The sequence below is a fragment of the Pleurodeles waltl genome, chromosome 3_1 (assembly GCF_031143425.1).
Source record: "Pleurodeles waltl isolate 20211129_DDA chromosome 3_1, aPleWal1.hap1.20221129, whole genome shotgun sequence".
NCBI classification, from domain to species: Eukaryota; Metazoa; Chordata; class Amphibia; order Caudata; family Salamandridae; genus Pleurodeles; species Pleurodeles waltl.
This window is the reverse complement of record NC_090440.1, coordinates 419,079,931-419,098,310: the sequence shown is the minus strand read 5'-3', so window position 1 is coordinate 419,098,310 and position 18,380 is coordinate 419,079,931. Positions and strand designations below refer to the sequence as shown.

Here is an 18,380-nt window from a genome sequence, read left to right as displayed (position 1 = left end):
GTCATGGAATGTACCAATAAATTTAAATAGAAGACAAATATAAACTGATTTACACAATTAATGACACACAATTGATGCAAAGTGCATTGTTGGAATTAACACACTGCACTTTATATTTAGAATGGAAGCTGCAACTATTCTTAATACGATGGGACGTTAAAACTATGCGGTATCGAGACGCATACCAAAGCACAACTCAAATACTGATCGGTGCTATTCAGTTTTTAAATCAATCTTTATGATAACCTCAGTACATACACGGGAGAAAATCACTTACATCTTAAGGTTTTTTATTGTGCATTATATGAATATTTAAAGCAGATTCAATCCATTAATATTTCTACAAACTTCGCGATTTAATTTAATGTATGTTTTGTATTAGCAAATTACCCAACACATCCATAGAAATATGTAATTTTAAAGAATTAAAGCATGCTATTCGCTGCATTGCTTCTCATTCACACCTAACTAATGAGTAAATAGTGGTGAGGGGAGATAAACATCAATAAGAAATTTGACCTCAACCTCCCCAGAATTTAATTATTATTTAGGTACGAATCAGAATGAATTCCTGAAACAGAGTGCTTTAAATCTTTTGAAAAATATATTTCTAAATGTGTTATGTAAATTGGTAAAACAGATGAAAACGAAAATTACATTGTAGAGATTGTAGAAATAGTCACGAATTAAACGTATTTTAATTTATATAATACACAATTAAAAAAACAAATATATAAGCTGTCCTCTCCCTTTTAAGAATTGAGGTGATGATGAAGGCTGAACTAAAGATTCAGTAACACAGGTAGCAGTTGTAACACTATTTGAGATATTTAACCGGGAGCTGCAAACCTTTGCTCTAGAGAAATAGCTCTCAACTAGATCTATAATAATGTCTGGGCAGCATTTAGGATCCTGTTGGTAATGCGGCCGGACAACAACAATGTGCACTTATTACACGAGTAGTACAATAGTGGATATAATATAATATAATATAATTGAGATATTCAGATGCCTTCTAAATATTTGCCTATCCGTTTCAGTTTATGAAGTTTTAGACTGGTTTAGTGTTTGGCAAACAGTTGTATTTCCGTCAGGACAACAGAGTAAAATATTCTGCTCCCCTGAAAGACATGCCATCCCCTAGACTGAGAGATGTCCAAAGGCCCTGTGGAAATCTCTTAATATTGCAGGACTCACCTTCATGGCAGTTCCTGTCAATGTTGCAAATTTGACGGACAGTTTCTTCAAACATGACACACGTCCATTAAACTTTTACAAATTTTTTTATTTTTCAAAAACAAACTCTCAAAGCCAGAGTTTGTTAATGTAAAATATAAAACTAGTGCTCCCCGCACTATGGGAGTCATTTTTAAAATTATTTCTGACCTGCACTGCTAGGTTTTACCTGTCAGTGATGGTCAGTTCAAAAAACATATTACACCATCCACACAAAATAAGGCAGACAGTGGTATGTGTTAAATGGCCTATACCCCCCTCAGGCCATCTGAGGAGTATGTCAGTGATGGAGCCTGTTTAGGCACCATCGTCAGCATACTTAGAGTCCACCTGCCCCTAAATCAGGTAGGCAAACCTTGAGTTTTTCAAAGTACCCTCTCCGCCACACTCTAAATGAACCCCTATGCTCCTATTTTTAACCATGAATTTTTAAACCAAATGTTATTTCCTGAAAATGTCTACCAACAGAAGTAGCTTACAATTGAAGTGGATCATTTTCAGTCCTCAAGGTGAGAATAATATTTATACACATAAACCTACCTTCATGGGTCCATAAATACTGCTCCGGTCAAACATTATGGTGAAGTAATTTAAGCTTCCGAGTGCTGCCTGCCATGGCATGTACTCAGTTTCCTTGGTGAGGTATGTAGTGGTCTCCAATGCAGACGTTGTTCTGATGTAGTTAGCTCTAAAACAAGTGATGCAAATATTTACTGTTTTACATTAAAACCCACTTAGTTGGGCGAATTATCTCACGATAAGGACCTGCTTGCTAGAGGAATTATCTCCTTGAAACTTGTTATGCAGAAATAGTATTTCAACAAGGTATTGCCAATTCATGAGCAGAAGGCTTTTCTGTGTATCCCTGTATATCCTATATGCAGTAATGCAATTACTGGATTGTCTGGTACCACATATTAGCTGACAAATATAACCAGATGATCATACCTTGCTATATTCTGATAGAGCGTTCCGTCCTAATAAATTACCTGTATTTGGACGCTCTTGGGTCGATGAATCTTTTGACCAAGTGGGGCTCTCTTCACCCGAGATTAGTCAATTTAATCAAATCAATAATCAATAACGAACATAAGCAATGCCCTGATCAACATAACACTTCACAATTAATCCAGAAAACATTTCGGCGAACCATGACCTTTCGGCCATGAATAACCACACCAGTTCATTCAAAGTTAATGAATTTATTTCCCTATATTAACAAAGCTAGCACGATATAAATGTGTCTCAACACCAAATGATATATGTAAATGAACATTAATAGCTGTCCATAACGGCGAAAAAGATGCAATCTATGCAGCATTTGAATAACAATGCATTCGATAATAGCAACGCAAACCACTAAAACTATAATCTGTAATGGGCTAATTGCATACATTAGTCAGCATAACAAGGTCTCAAATTGCATCGTGCAACAAATGAATCCTCATCTAACCTCAAATTAGCATCTGCATGTGGGATTTCATGCAAAAACAATTTAGCAACATTGATTTGGAAAAACTCCTAACTAGGGCTCTTATCAAAAATCAGCAGTTGGTTACCTAAAAAGAAACACAATGCAATTGTACATTTTCCTTTCATATTTACCAAATTCAATCAGCATTCAAGGAAGTCTTCGTCTCACAGGTACCGATTTAGATCAGCATGGGACGGGGGCAAAGGGGCAGGGTGGACGGGGCAATTGCCTCACAGCGGCAAGATAAAAGGACAAAACTACTACTTTATGCAAAGGGGCAAATCAAAGTTAAAGTCTCTAGGGCGAGAATTACTTAAAGTCTCTTTCTCTCGATTAGAGAAAGCATCAAAGTCTCATTCAAAATGGCGTGGAACATCAATTGGCATCGTAGAAGATGGCAAAATGACGAGGTCGGCAAGATGGGCCATAATGGCTGCAACGTCCTGCAAATGGCGGGTAATGGCGGGTAATGGCGGGTAATGGCGGGTAATGGCGGGTAATGGCGGGTAATGGCCAATGTCCGATGGGTACTGTCCGCTTTCTTCTTGTGCACCAGGTTTAAATAAACAACAGTTCAAATCCAGTAGGGTCTTCCATTGGAGGGTTCATAGGTTGGCTTCAAATTGTCCAATCAAAAACAACAATTCACAAGCTTCTACCTAGGCATACATTATCCTTGGAGTCGGGAACGTAAGTTGCAACATATTTTACCAATTAACTCACTTTCAGAGCTTCCATTGTCTGCACCTGCAGATTGACCTTGGAGCAAAGAAGAAGATGCCAGGCTGGCACGAAACCTTAAAGATAAGCATGTGAACCGATCTCACTGGAAAAGTACAGCTTCAAGCAAGAATACACGTTTATTAGCACATTTAGAAAAACACGAGCATCTAAACCGTGAGACAAGGCAACTAGGCCGAAGCCTCCACTAAAGTTATGCTAAGTTAAAACATTTCAAACAAGCAAATCATGGCACACGTTTACGGTTATGTCAGATTAGTACAATTCTAATACATCACGTTATATAAAGCACGCTTATAAATGTTGGCGAACTACTCTGAGGGCACATTTGTCCCCGTACAATCTTTATTAGTTCGGTTAAAGTCACACTTGATTATTGCAGCACTACGTTTATGCGCTAATAAATGTAAAACCTTCATTTCTGCGTCATCAATACCTCCTCTGATGACTATTTGTCATCACACAAAACTATTCCCACAAATTTTATTCCATTAAAATTCTGTCAGTTCTCTTTGCCTTTTAGTTCCCCTTGTTCTTGCCTTGTATTCTTCTGCCATTCTTTTCATCATTTTCTCTTCCTTCCTTCTCTTAATTCTTGCCATGATCATTAGTATTCCCCTCTTTATTCCCCAAATCCCAAATATGCAAATTAGTACTATTAGTATTCCCTGTATTATTTTTAGTAATATTCCATTCCAAATGCCACCAAGCCAATTTCCCACTGAAGCAACTCCCTTTCCAACCTTCTCCCTAAACTCCTGGTTCTTTCAATTCCTTCAAGTCTGCACTCTCTTTTGTTAGATTTGCAAGCATTGTTTTAATCTTCACACTGTTGTCTGGTATATACGTGCAACAGTGACGCGCACCAAGCATTTTGCAAACGCCGCCATCCTTTGCTAAAAGAATGTCTAGGGCAAGCCTGTTTTGAAGAGTCATAGCTCTTTCTGCTGCAAGTTCAGCATCCATCAGGATTATAGCACCTGAAAACTTTGTCAACATGTTATCCACTATAGTAGACAACTTTCTTATTTTGATGGAATTCAACACAACTCCCAATGAAGGAATCATGGCTCCAAATATATCTCCTACCACAGCAGCTGCGGTCTCTCTTTTCTGGATACGATGAGATCCAGACGTCTTTGGAATCACTGATAGGTCATCCAGTTGATAAACCTTTGGGAACACTATACCCAAATAACATCTCCCCCACCATCCCTTTGGAAGACGATAATAGGCATTATGCCCACAAATGTAATATACACCAGGTATGACAGGGTCAAGTCCGTTCAGCATGAATGTCCATTTGGCCTTAAAGATAAACGTATGTTTACATTCACTCGCTCCCACGAAAATGTTATCATAATAAGATTCACCACGATATGATATACAAAATTTCCCTACATGCCAAGCGTCTAAAGCTATTTTCCCTTGTGTTTTTATTGCGGCATAATTATCTACTGAAGTCCTCTTACTTAGCTCTTTTTCTAATTTCGCATTCATTTGTGCCCTTCTATCATCTGTGCGATCTAAAAAGCTTATTTCTACTGCAGAGAGCGAGCAGGTAAGGTTTTCCCTATGAGCGTGAGCTGTTTCAAAAGGTTGCATTGGCTCGAAAAATTCCCTCATTATTTTAGCATCCCAATCTTTAGCAATCTGGCTTAGTTGCGTTATTATAGGAACATATGCAAAGGTAACATCATAATTTGAATAAAAATACTGTATGTTAGTTTGACCATAAAATCTAGAAGTTACTAAACTACATGTAATCCCGTATGTAAGAGGCATGTGGTGATAAGTCACCCCTTCCTTTACCGATGTCGGTATCTGTGTACATACATAACAATCTTTCGCATCCATAGTCTCAACATATTCTGTTAGTAGGCGATAGAAAACATTATACGAAAGTTCCTTCTTATCATGCAAGTGTCTCTCATCTAATTCTAGTCTTTTCAATGCGGTTAGTTCAGTGACAGTAACAGGAGCAGAAGTAGAAGCATCAATTTTCTCATTCTCACCCTTACCACGCGTTGCAAGCACTATTGCCATTATTATTAGTACACATGCAGTTATCAAGCCTATACACGCATATTTACAATATTTCACTCTACTGTTTTGTGTAGCGTACTTAGTCATGATCTGTATAGAATCAGAGAGCTAGAAGCACCTATAAAGAAACGATTTAGCAATTAGTTACAAAGCTGAACGAGCGCAATGTTCACACAGTTTTCTTCAGGAGCCCAGTCACTTATCGGTTAGCAGCATTCGTCTCAATTCGGCAATAACTCAGTCTTTTATCAGTTAGCAACGTTGTCTCAAATCGGGTTTAAGAGTCAATCAGGTTATCAAAGTCTTATCAAGTTAGCAAATGTCTCATCCGGTTTAGCAATGTCTCAGCTAGTTGTATCACGTTAGATTATAGCAAGCAATGTCATTTATCAGTTTTTCTCAGTCAATAGTGTCCATAAAACTTTTCTTTTCTATTGGTATCTCTTCTTCTTCGTTCTCGAGGCTAAGAGATACAAATTCGTCGGTCCAATCATCATTGACTACATATGCCCATTCTGGACCGGAATATCTCCTGTTTGGTATCCTTTTCCTTTTCAATTTTGCATCTCTCTTTGATTCTGCCTCACTGGTACTTTCCTCTTTGGCCAAGTCTTTTTCTTCACTTGATGTTGGTACCACGACAGACACTTCCTTTCTTTTCTCTTTCACTCTTGGCCCTTCACTGTCGTTCAACGTTTCTCTAGTTCTTAGTTTTACTGGTGATATACTTGGTCTTCTCTTTGCACTGTGTCCACTTGATGGACCTGCCATCTCTTCTGAGGAAGTTTGAACAGTTTTGTTCTGTTCTGCCTTGTCCCCTCCTTCTGGGGAGTCAATCAGGTTTTCCTTTTCTTTTTCTGTACCGTCTGCTTCTGGGAAAGCCCTCCTCTGATCAGGCTCTCCTGCTTCTTCACCTTTTTCGAGCCCTTTGTCACCGTTACTTTCCTCAGGCTCTTTGTCACTTTCAGCTGCTTCAGGCTCTTTGTTACCTTCAGCTGCTTCGTCGCTGTCTGAAGTTTCTCCTTGGTCTTCCCCAAGTGAATTGGTTGTTTCGTCCTCAGAGAATATTTCTCTCTCCTCTATTTCTGCCTGTTCGCTTCTAGTTCTGTTTTGCTCTGTCTCAGCGCTCGGCACTTTGTTATCAGGTACTGGCAGTTTCAGCGCTTCAACTTCCTCATCTGTGGGACACAACACTTTCTTTGTATGACTGGCGTGAATCCAGTTGGGAACTCCCGCACACTTCACAGCGGTAGTGGTCGTCAGGATCACTTGGAAAGGGCCTTTCCAACGGGGTTCCAGACACGACTTCCTCGCATGCTTCTTTATCACGACCCAGTCACCTGCTTTCAGTGTGTGTCCTGGACCTTGGATCGGTGGCAAGGTTGCTTCCACCTGGTGAGAGAAAGAGCGAACCACGTCAGCCAGACCTTTGCAGTAGTCTAACACCATATCATCTGTAATATTCAAAAGCGCGTTTGCGGGAACTGCAGGAAGTCTCATGGCCCTGCCCATGAGAATTTCGTGCGGGGACAATCCAGTCTTTCTGTCAGGGGTGTTTCTCATTGACATTAACACCAAAGGCAATGCGTGAGGCCATTTCAAATTTGTTGATGCACATATTTTCGCCATTCTTGATTTCAGTGTACCATTAATTTGTTCCACCAGTCCTGAGGCTTCAGGGCGATAGCTACTATGCAATTTATGCTCAATGTTCAGCGCTGCGCAAAGTAACTTTATCACCTCGTTATTGAAGTGACTTCCTCTATCTGATTCTAAAGAGATCGGGAATCCGAAACGTGGTATCAACTCCCTCAACAATAGTTTTGCAACTGTAAGGCTGTCATTTCTACGTGTGGGGTATGCTTCAATCCAGTGACTAAAAATGCACACAATCACCAACACATACTTCAGACCTCCATGCACAGGCATCTCAATAAAGTCCATCTGCATTCTGCTGAACGGGCCACTCGCCCTGCCAATGTGGCTCATGTTCACAACCGTTCCCTTTCCTGGGTTCATCTGCTGACAAATGACATAACGATGGCAAACTGCTTCTGCAACTTGACGGAATCTGGGGTTAAACCAATCAGTTTTGAACAATCTTATCATGGCATCTCTCCCTAGGTGAGCCTGCCCATGATAGAACCGCGCTAGCTGCGATAAGAGACTATTTGGTAAAACAAATTTTCCTTCATTTGAAACCCATAACTCATCTGGTCTCCTTGTACATTGTGACTTAATCCAGGAAGCTCTTTCATCCTCCCTGACGCTATTCTGTAATGCTTTTAGCTCATCCATTGTATCCACGACCTTCAAGGCAAATGTTTCAGCTGGTTCGAGCTCTGGCTCACTTATCAAATTCCATTCATCCCTGAGCAATATACAGTTCAAGGCACAAAATCTTGCGACTTGATCCGCATATGCATTTCCCAGGGATACATAGTCCTGTCCTTTTGTATGAGCACTACACTTTACCACTGCAATTTCGGCTGGCATCTGAATGGCGTGTAACAATTCCCTTATTCTCTCCCCGTTTTTCACTGGGGACCCTGAAGAGGTCAGGAAACCTCTCTGTGACCATAATTGCCCAAAGTCGTGCACAATTCCAAACCCGTACTGACTGTCAGTGTAAATGGTAACCTTCATCAATGTAGACAGTTGGCATGCTCTTGTAAGGGCTACAAGCTCTGCTACTTGTGCGGAATAGACTCCTTGAAGCCAGGACGCTTCCAAGACACCTGTTACAGTACATACAGCATATCCTGCTTTCAAAATTCCCAACCCATCTCTTAGACATGAACCATCAACAAAAATAATATGGTCATTTTCATCAAGCTTAGTATCCCTAATATCAGGTCGGGGTTTTGTGCAAAATTCAGTCACCTGAAGGCAGTCGTGCTCGACGTCTTCAGCGTTCTCAATTTCAGCATTTCCACCGGGAAGCAAGGTTGCTGGATTCAACGTAGTGCACCTTTTCAGCTGCACATTCGGTGAGCCCAGAATTATTGTTTCATACCTTGTGAGTCTTGCTCCAGTCATGTGTTGCGTTCGGGAGCGGGTCAAAAGTATCTCAACTGAGTGAGGGACCATGACTGTTAATGGGTGTCCCATCACTATTCCTTCACTCTGAGTGAGGCTGATACCAACTGCTGCTACGGCGCGCAAACACCCTGGCAGTGCTGCTGCGACCGGATCCAAAGTAGCTGAAAAATACGCTACTGGTCTGTTTATGCCACCATGGGCTTGGGTCAAGACAGACAAAGAACATGCATCACGTTCATGACAAAACAATGTGAAAGGCTTTGTGTAATCAGGCATACCTAAAGCTGGAGCCCTGCACATGCATTCTTTCAATTCAATAAAAGCATCCATCTCATCTCCTTTCAGCTCAATTTCATCCAAGGCATCCTTCTGGGTCTGTTTCAGTAAAGGCTTTGCTAGAGTTGAGAAGTTGGGAATCCACTGGCGACAGTAGCTCACCATCCCCAAAAACTTCCTCACCTCCCTCCTTGCCTTTGGTCGACTCATTTGAAGTACACTTGTTATTCTTTCCTTCATTATTCTCCGTGACCCTTTCTCTATTTGATGACCCAAGTATTTCACCTTCTTCTGACAGAACTGCAACTTTGAAGGAGACACCTTGTGTCCATTCCTTCCCAAATGGTTCAGTAGAGCAATGGTGTCGGCTGTGCAGCCACTTTCTGTCTTAGATGCAATCAGTAAGTCATCAATGTACTGTACTAGGGTTGACTCGAATGGCAATTCTAACGCTTCCAAGTCTTTCTTTAGAATCTGATTGAAAATTGACGGTGACTCAGAAAACCCTTGAGGAATTCGACACCAACTGTAAACTCTGTCTAAGAATTTGAAACAAAAGAGAAATTGGCTGTCCTCATGAAGAGGCACCGAAAAGAATGCTTGTGACAAGTCGATGACTGAGAACCACTCGGCATCGCAAGGGACTTGAAACATTATCACAGCTGGATTCGGTACTACAGGGCAGCATTTAATTATGATATCATTTATTTTCCTCAAGTCCTGCACGATTCGGACCTTTCCACTCGGCTTTATTAGTCCCATGATTGGTGAATTACATGGACTGCTTAACACTTCTTTCAGTACTCCCTGTTTTACAAACTCGTCAATGAGTTGGGCGACTTTCATGAGGGTGTCTTGTGCCATGTGATATTGTGGGGTCTGGGGAAAGGTTACATTGGGTTTTATGGTCACTTTCCCTGGTTCCACTCCTTTCACCAATCCCACCTCTTTTCCTGTCATATCCCACACTTCCTTTCCAACTGTTTCCCGTAATTCAGCTGGAATATCTTCTTCAGTTATCATCGGTAAAAGGTTAATCAGAGGATATTCTTCATCGACAGTTTCCATCTCATCCCCTTCTACACTGTCCTCTTCTTCCCCATCACTGCTCGTCTGAATTCTAATTCCATCGTTCGAACACATAATCGAACATCCCAATTTGCACAATAGGTCTCTCCCTAACAGCGCTATCGGGCTTGAGTCACATACCACAAAATTATGTGACCCTTGATAGTTACCAATTCTGACTTGTACTGGATCTGTGATTGGGTTCGTCAGGTACCTGTTTGCTACTCCCACTACTTGAACTGTTCTCCCTGAGAGTGGCAAATTTGGTACTTCAATGCTCCTAACAGTTGAACGTGTGGCTCCTGTGTCAACCAAGAATGAAACACGATGACCCATAACTCTTCCCTCCACATATGGACCCTTTTGATCAACTTCCAAGGACGCTGCAAGCACACAATTTCCCTCCTCATCTGAACTTTCACTCTCCCATACATTGTTTATTCAATTCTCACTGTGTAATGGGAACTGTTGTACTGTGCCATTTGTATTCATCACCTGACCCGAGACCTGTGGGGGAACCATCACTTGCTGCTGACTCACTGGTGCCAAAGGTATTTGCATTTGCTGATTAGGTACCATGGGAAACTGCTGTTGCATTGGCTGCATTTGCGTCATCTGCATACGGGGCATCTGCATCTGCTGCGGCTGCATGGGCTGTAATCCCTGCAGCTGATTTATGGTCTGAAAATTTGGGTTTGGACCTCTCATTTTCGGTCCCCTCATTGTCTGGAATGCATTGACATCATTGTTTTGCTGACCAACACCTGCACCTTCCTGCACCACCATCGGGCACTCGCGTTTCCAATGCCCGACGATTCCGCACACGTGACACGGCATCACCCTTTTCATTGCCTGCACACCATTTGGAATCGCAACGGTGTTCAAATCCGGACCATTACTCCCAAAGCCTCCTCTGCCTCTGCCTCTCGCCTGTGGCTGAAACACCATATTTCCCTGCGGCTGCGGCTGCGGTATCTGCTGTTGGAACCCTTGCAACCCTTGCAAACCTGTCTGAGCTGCTTTAAGTTGCATCATCATCACTTTCTCTTTCAACCTTTTCTGTTTCACTTCAATTTCGTCGCTACAGTATTTCGCATAATTCAACACCTCATCAATAGGTTTCGACTGCCAACAAATCAAATGCGTCTTTATCATCTGACTTATCTCTGGTCTCAGCCCTTCCACAAATCTAAACACAAAATGAAGCATGTCCTTCGCCTCTATTGTTTCCGTGCCACTGTAGTTCTTGAACGCCTTCAACAACCTCTCATAGTAACCATGAATCGACTCTTTAGCCTCTTGGGCAGTTCGATCAATCTTCTGCCAATCCACATTTTTCGCGGCAACCTTCGTCTTCAAATGCTCAATCACCTTATAGTACAAGCTCATTACCATAGTTGATGGTGCACCCGTATCCCTGTCCCTCTCTGGTTCACTTGTCGGCCAACCTACAGCCCTTTTGCAGTCTTCCCACAAATCTGCCGGAACCACAATCTCAAAGAGGGTGTTCAGGTCTTCCCAAAGATATTTTGCAAGCTTCACAAACCTATCAGTCTGTTGATACCATTCAATCGGTTTCTCTCTCAGTTTGGGAAAATCATCCGTAAAAGACTGAATGTCGCTTCTGTGCCACGGTACATGTATTAATTTTCCCCCTGCTGTCTCCCTCATTGGTAACATGGTTATTGCATCACTACTCTGTGGTCTTTTCTCCTTATGCTCTGGGACACTGTCTTTCCTCTTTTCCTTTTTCTTTGCCCATCTACTTTCCCATTTGTCTAAGCACCTCCACACTTGTGCACTCTGCAGCAATTCTCTAAGGTGCGTTTTCATGCCTGCTGACCTCATGTGTTCAAAGTCTGTGGTCCCGAAATCCAATCTATAGCTCCTGCTCAAGTGTTTTGTCTTGTCTATCTCAACCCCGTTTTTGTCAGCTATTTCTTGCAACCTTCTATGTACCTTGTTCACTTCTCTCGTAATCCTGGGACATAGATACCTCAGCTCTTCTTCCGAGTAGGACTCCAACCTATTCAAACCCATAGTCCCTTCCACCAATTCTTCTGCTTCCATGTTCAACCTGACCCTATTCAGATAGTCCTCTCCCTTCCCACTGGCTGAGCTTTGTGTGGAATTCAGACTGTTGAACCACTGCGTCAGCTGTTGCGCATTCAACCCCATCAGTGTAGCATTCACATCGAATGCCATTGATGGTTGCGGCAACTTTTTAGTGTTCGATGCTAGCGGTATCATCAGTGGGGGACTCGACCTCACCACTGTTGACTGAGCACATATGGGACTAAACTCCATCAAGGACCCAGATCCAGTTGGCAGAGCCGCTATCGGAGTTGTCTCTGGAGTGTTTTCTATGCACCTCCTTTCCGTCCCACTCTGCACCATTGATCCTTGACCGCTCATACCTAAGTTAGGCTGAATGTACAAAGGTACCGGTGGACCTACAGTAATGGGTAGGGATATCGCATCTGGGTTCTGTACATTCCCCAGGTTCTGAGGCATGTTCATTCCCACACTATGGGTCATCATTGCCGGCATGCCCGTCTGACTCCCCGTCATCTGAGCATGTGCGGTTCCCCCCTGCATCTGCTTTTGAGGCATCAAAAGCTGGGTTGACTCAGCTTGTGCCAATGTTGGGTTGCGACCATTCTGTACTCCCATTACGGCTGGATCTAGAATCATTCCCGTACTGTTGTCACTGCTGTAGTACCTTGGGACCTGCGGCTGATAATTTTCTGCTGTTTTCAACATAGGCACATCTGGATATATTCTCCTAACCTGCGGTATCTGCGGGGTGAACAGTAAACTCGGGTCCTTAGATCCCGATAGCGTTTCTGAATTCGGAGTTTCATTATTCTGTACCCGTGCCGGAGGGGCAGAACTGGTACTTGGACCTTGTTCACTCTCTGCATAAGGTGGTGGACGGTCGTTCAGCAATTGCATGATGAACTCCTCATCCTCTGACTCGTCTTCTCTCCTTAACTTTTCCTCGTCCTCTCTATCTTTGGAACACCTCCTGTTTGTCTTACAGGTAGCTTTCTTGCCTGTCGCCTCTTCTTCCTTAGCAATTGCGGGAAACAATTTTATCCCCTGCAATATATCTGACCTCCACACCTTCTGTGCATTATCCCACCTAGCGTCCGCTAGTGTCTTTTCTACCTTTCTTATCCTGGCCTCGAACTTCTTTTGCTGTTGCTGTCTAGCCATTAGTTCCCAAATCGCTAGAGCCTCAAACTGTGCTGGCCTTGGAGGTACCTTCATGTCGTACATCGCGAATCTCAAATTCTCTAGGATCCTTATATTGAATGTCCCATGGATCGGGAACGCTACGCTCCCATGTCTCTCTGTCAGCTTGTGCCATTGCTTTAGCCAAAGGCACGGAGCTACCCCCCTTTCCTCCATTACAATGTAAGCTGGTGTACCTTCGGGTGGCGTCTCCTCTCCTACGCTCGCTTTAATGTAAGACTCCCCCTTCATCGCACTCTTTAATGCTTTACAAAATTTCATTTTCTCGTCTTTTATTTCACAAAGTTTGTAATCAATAAGTGACTTTAATTCCCGGAATACTCTTCGCTTGCCTTTCCCCTTCCAATCGAGCCCCACGGACTGCGTCCAATCCGTGCGCGACCCTTCTCTGCAACCAACCTATCCCAGCGCGGCTCCTAGTGACGTCACACTCACACACACTGCGGCTGACAAAGCCTCGCGGCTTGTCCTCCTTCACTCAGCTCCTCTCGTAACAACTTCTAGCATGTATCGCGAGCAACCAAATAATAATAAAACAGATCTGTCGGTTTACTACAGGAAGGGTAACACAATCGCTTCAGGACCTTAGGGATTTTTCACTAGCCTCTGCAGTTATTCCATCTTTCTCGGTCCCCACTTTCGCAAGCAAATTCTGACCCGCAGACTCTGCTCTCAACTTGTCAATGATCTATTCTAGTGCACTTAGAATTTGTCAAAGCCCGAAGTCGAAGTTTTCTTTCACTCCCTTAACACATGTACCGACTCGTTGACCACGCCCGGTCAACCTATTAAACCGACCAGACCACAACATAAAACAAGTGTCTCATACACTTTTCAACATACTCCGGAGTCTCTTGACCTCGCAGGGCCCGTCTCAACAACAACAACCACGTGGACCTTTTTCTGCACAAAGCGCCACATGCACATGAAGTTCGACGACTTCCCTACTCTCACACTCGGAGTCGCACCTCCGCTATTCTCTAAAATCCTCGCAACCTCTTCAAACAATCTGCGGCAATAAGCTGTGCAAGCGCAAAATCCTGACTTCACTCATACCGTCACTAGTACCGCCAACGCCGATTTCACACCTCCATTCTCTCCATTCGCAAGCTCCGAGATCCCGGGAAAGTCGCGGGGGACTTAGGGCATCATCATTCTCTCAATCTGTTTTACCCAAGAAAAATCTAATTCAACACCATATACTTCTCGAGTGGGGTCTCAAAGAGCGTAACCTTCAATTCAACACCATATACCTCTCGAGTGGGGTCCCAAAGGGAGAAACCGTCCTCTGCTACCATCTACTGATAGAGCGTTCCGTCCTAATAAATTACCTGTATTTGGACGCTCTTGGGTCGATGAATCTTTTGACCAAGTGGGGCTCTCTTCACCCGAGATTAGTCAATTTAATCAAATCAATAATCAATAACGAACATAAGCAATGCCCTGATCAACATAACACTTCACAATTAATCCAGAAAACATTTCGGCGAACCATGACCTTTCGGCCATTAATAACCACACCAGTTCATTCAAAGTTAATGAATTTATTTCCCTATATTAACAAAGCTAGCACGATATAAATGTGTCTCAACACCAAATGATATATGTAAATGAACATTAATAGCTGTCCATAACGGCGAAAAAGATGCAATCTATGCAGCATTTGAATAACAATGCATTCGATAATAGCAACGCAAACCACTAAAACTATAATCTGTAATGGGCTAATTGCATACATTAGTCAGCATAACAAGGTCTCAAATTGCATCGTGCAACAAATGAATCCTCATCTAACCTCAAATTAGCATCTGCATGTGGGATTTCATGCAAAAACTATTTAGCAACATTGATTTGGAAAAACTCCTAACTAGGGCTCTTATCAAAAATCAGCAGTTGGTTACCTAAAAAGAAACACAATGCAATTGTACATTTTCCTTTCATATTTACCAAATTCAATCAGCATTCAAGGAAGTCTTCGTCTCACAGGTACCGATTTCGATCAGCATGGGACGGGGGCAAAGGGCCAGGGTGGACGGGGCAATTGCCTCACAGCGGCAAGATAAAAGGACAAAACTACTACTTTATGCAAAGGGGCAAATCAAAGTTAAAGTCTCTAGGGCGAGAATTACTTAAAGTCTCTTTCTCTCGATTAGAGAAAGCATCAAAGTCTCATTCAAAATGGCGTCGAACATCAATTGGCATCGTAGAAGATGGCAAAATGACGAGGTCGGCAAGATGGGCCATAATGTCTGCAAAGTCCTGCAAATGGCGGGTAATGGCGGGTAATGGCGGGTAATGGTGGGTAATGGCGGGTAATGGCCAATGTCCGATGGGTAATGTCCGCTTTCTTCTTGTGCACCAGGTTTAAATAAACAACAGTTCAAATCCAGTAGGGTCTTCCATTGGAGGGTTCATAGGTTGGCTTCAAATTGTCCAATCAAAAACAACAATTCACAAGCTTCTACCTAGGCATACATTATCCTTGGAGTCGGGAACGTAAGTTGCAACATATTTTACCAATTAACTCACTTTCAGAGCTTCCATTGTCTGCACCTGCAGATTGACCTTGGAGCAAAGAAGAAGATGCCAGGCTGGCACGAAACCTTAAAGATAAGCATGTGAACCGATCTCACTGGAAAAGTACAGCTTCAGGGTCTGTAGACAATATAAGGAGTTTAATCATTCTTCTCTTTGCATTTTCTTGTTTGATGTGCATACAAAGGTGCACATTTACTGAAGGTTATGCTAAAATGACATATTTTCTTAATGTATTTGATTATTTGGAGTTCTTTGTCGACTTCCTTTATACTATTGTCTAGGGTTGTTGTCACCTGTCCCACTGAACTGATAAGATTCCTAAACGACGGAAAAGGTACATTTTTTAATATGAGTTCCATGCCAGTACTTTCAACTAACAAGTTATACTGCAGTAACAAAAACTGGAAACTGTGCTTGGTATTTCAGACTTCATCATCGCTGTTGCATTCAGTGGCACACGGTGGTGCATATGTTTTGAAATGTGAGGCAAATGAAGGGGACATGAATGGCTTGGTAGGTAGGGTCACCTTTAGTACAGAATCGGTATCCAAATACCTCAAACCATGAGACCCATGGATGTCTTGCCCCTTACAAACCCTGGAACTGCCTGATCTCTGCTCTCAAAGGTGGTAACATCAGAATACAGGGGTGTCTTGAATAATCTGCATCAGGCTCTAGCCTTATTTTCTGCACATTATTATCGCACTTATAGTGAATAATGATCTATTATTAACTAGTAGTGTGATAAAAAGTGGAGCAGCAGAATCTGGAATGGACATTAACTGGCATCTTAGGTAAGAAAAAGAAAACAGCTTTAAATGTCTGCTGTGTGTGTGCATGTAGGGGACAGCGTGTCTGTGCGAGAGAGAGTGTGAATGTGTGAGCATGTTTATTTGTATGTGAGATTGTGTGTGAGAGTGACAGTGAATAACCGTAAGTGAGTCAGAGTAAGAATAAGTGAGAGAGTGTGAATGAATGAGCCAGGATAAAAGAGAGTGCAAGAGATGGAGTGAAACTGAATGAGTGCAAGTGAGCTAGACTGAGTGAATGAGAAAGGCTGTGAACATAAGTGAGTGAAAACAAAGAGGGAAAAGGAGGTTGTGCGGCTGAGCCTGTCCTCCTTATAGCCTATGTTTCATTACAAAAAAGGCCCGGCACAAATAAATACCACAGGATGAACATGGGAAAGAAGATTTTCCTGTTAGAAAAACCCTCACCCACCATGGTTACCTCTTAGTGGCATGCTTCATTATTGGGTTTCTTCCCATTCCGCTACGGAGGAGGGCATGCTACGACGACGAGATACTTGGGAGCACTGTCATAGTCTCATCAGTGTGAATCATAAGAGGGACAGGAGTGATGGGTCTTGGGTGAATTAAAAATACCTGCATCCTAGTGGTTGCACTGATTTAATAGATCTCACGGAGGCGGTATGATTAAAAAAGGGCTTCGGAAGTGGGGTATGTCATGTACCTTACTTTCTGGTCTACATGTTTCGGAGCCTTACCCCTAGACTCCTCTTCAGGACCAAGGTTGACTCCCTGATGTCACTCCTTGATTGGCTACCACTAATGAAAGCATTCATATTGCACGCTATGTGGTATGGTGTAATACAACTAACTAAAGGCTGTGACGCACTGGTGCGGTGTCCCCATGCACCCCTGAACTCCCATTGGTGGAGCTATTTTCTTTCTTTAGTTCAAGGCAGGTGGACTCCTGGATGGAGGTCAGGTTGCTGACCCTAGGAAATTGGTTCCAAACAAATGCTTTAATTCCCTTTGGTGAGCTGGTGGAACAGTCAGGCCTGCCAGTGGGACAATTCATTACTTATGAGATTTGTCGGGGGATGCCAGATAGGAACCTTCAATGCATGCAGTACTTTATTTCCTGCTGATCTTGAGATCGGGATCTCATTTGGACTCATGGCTCTATGAGATCCTAGATGGGCTGTTAACGAAACTTTTGGGCGCTCTCGTGGCTCATTGGTCTGCTGATTTGGGGAGCGATATGACAGACGCTGAGTGGGGGAGGGTACTTGGGTATCGACGGAAGGTTATTCGCAACACATGGCTTAAATGCATTCAGTTTAATAATATACTCCTCACAGGATACAGTCAATATGTGTCAGAGAGCCAAGGGTTGCCCTCACTGTGCAACTTTAGGAGCAGAACTTGGACACATGACCTGGGGTGTCCTAGACTAGTATAGTTCTGGGGGAGGTAATTTCACATCTAAATACGACCCTGTCTAGATCGCTCACTAATACATCTGCTTTTGGCCTCTTCTGTAGGCCAGGCCCCAAGAAGGTGGAGAAGAGATTTGTGGGCTTAGCCCTGTCTTTGGCCAGGCTGCATGTGGCCATGGCCTGGAAATCACACAGGGGACCCAGTGTGGTGACGTCTGATGTCTCACTGGCCACAGGCTGAAGAAATCACTACAGAGGAAGGAAGGTGGGGCATATGTCACAGACCTATTGTTCTTCTCTGGAGGGAAGTGGTTGATGAATGGGAGTCTCCTGGGATATGGAACAGTTGACATTGATGTCCTGGTGTGTGGCGAGTAGATTCTGCTGTTGTTAGAATGGATTGCCAAACCATGCCCACCACCACTCCCTCTGACCAGCATCAATTAATGTTGTCATGCCATCCTATAATAAGCCTTAGAGACTCAAAGACATTGTTAATGTTTATATTAAGTTATG

At 42.9% G+C, this 18,380-nt stretch overlaps 1 protein-coding gene across 1 annotated transcript in view; it reads right to left on the bottom strand.

Annotated features, from left to right (window-relative positions):
- The window catches only part of LOC138284181 (aminopeptidase N-like), a 280,304-nt gene that overhangs the window by 82,532 nt on the left and 179,392 nt on the right, over positions 1 to 18,380 (bottom strand). Inside the window, exon 14 of the mRNA XM_069222678.1 lies at positions 1,777 to 1,924. Within this exon, the coding sequence (XP_069078779.1) occupies positions 1,777 to 1,924 (148 nt within the window). The remainder of the gene's footprint in view (positions 1 to 1,776; positions 1,925 to 18,380) is intronic.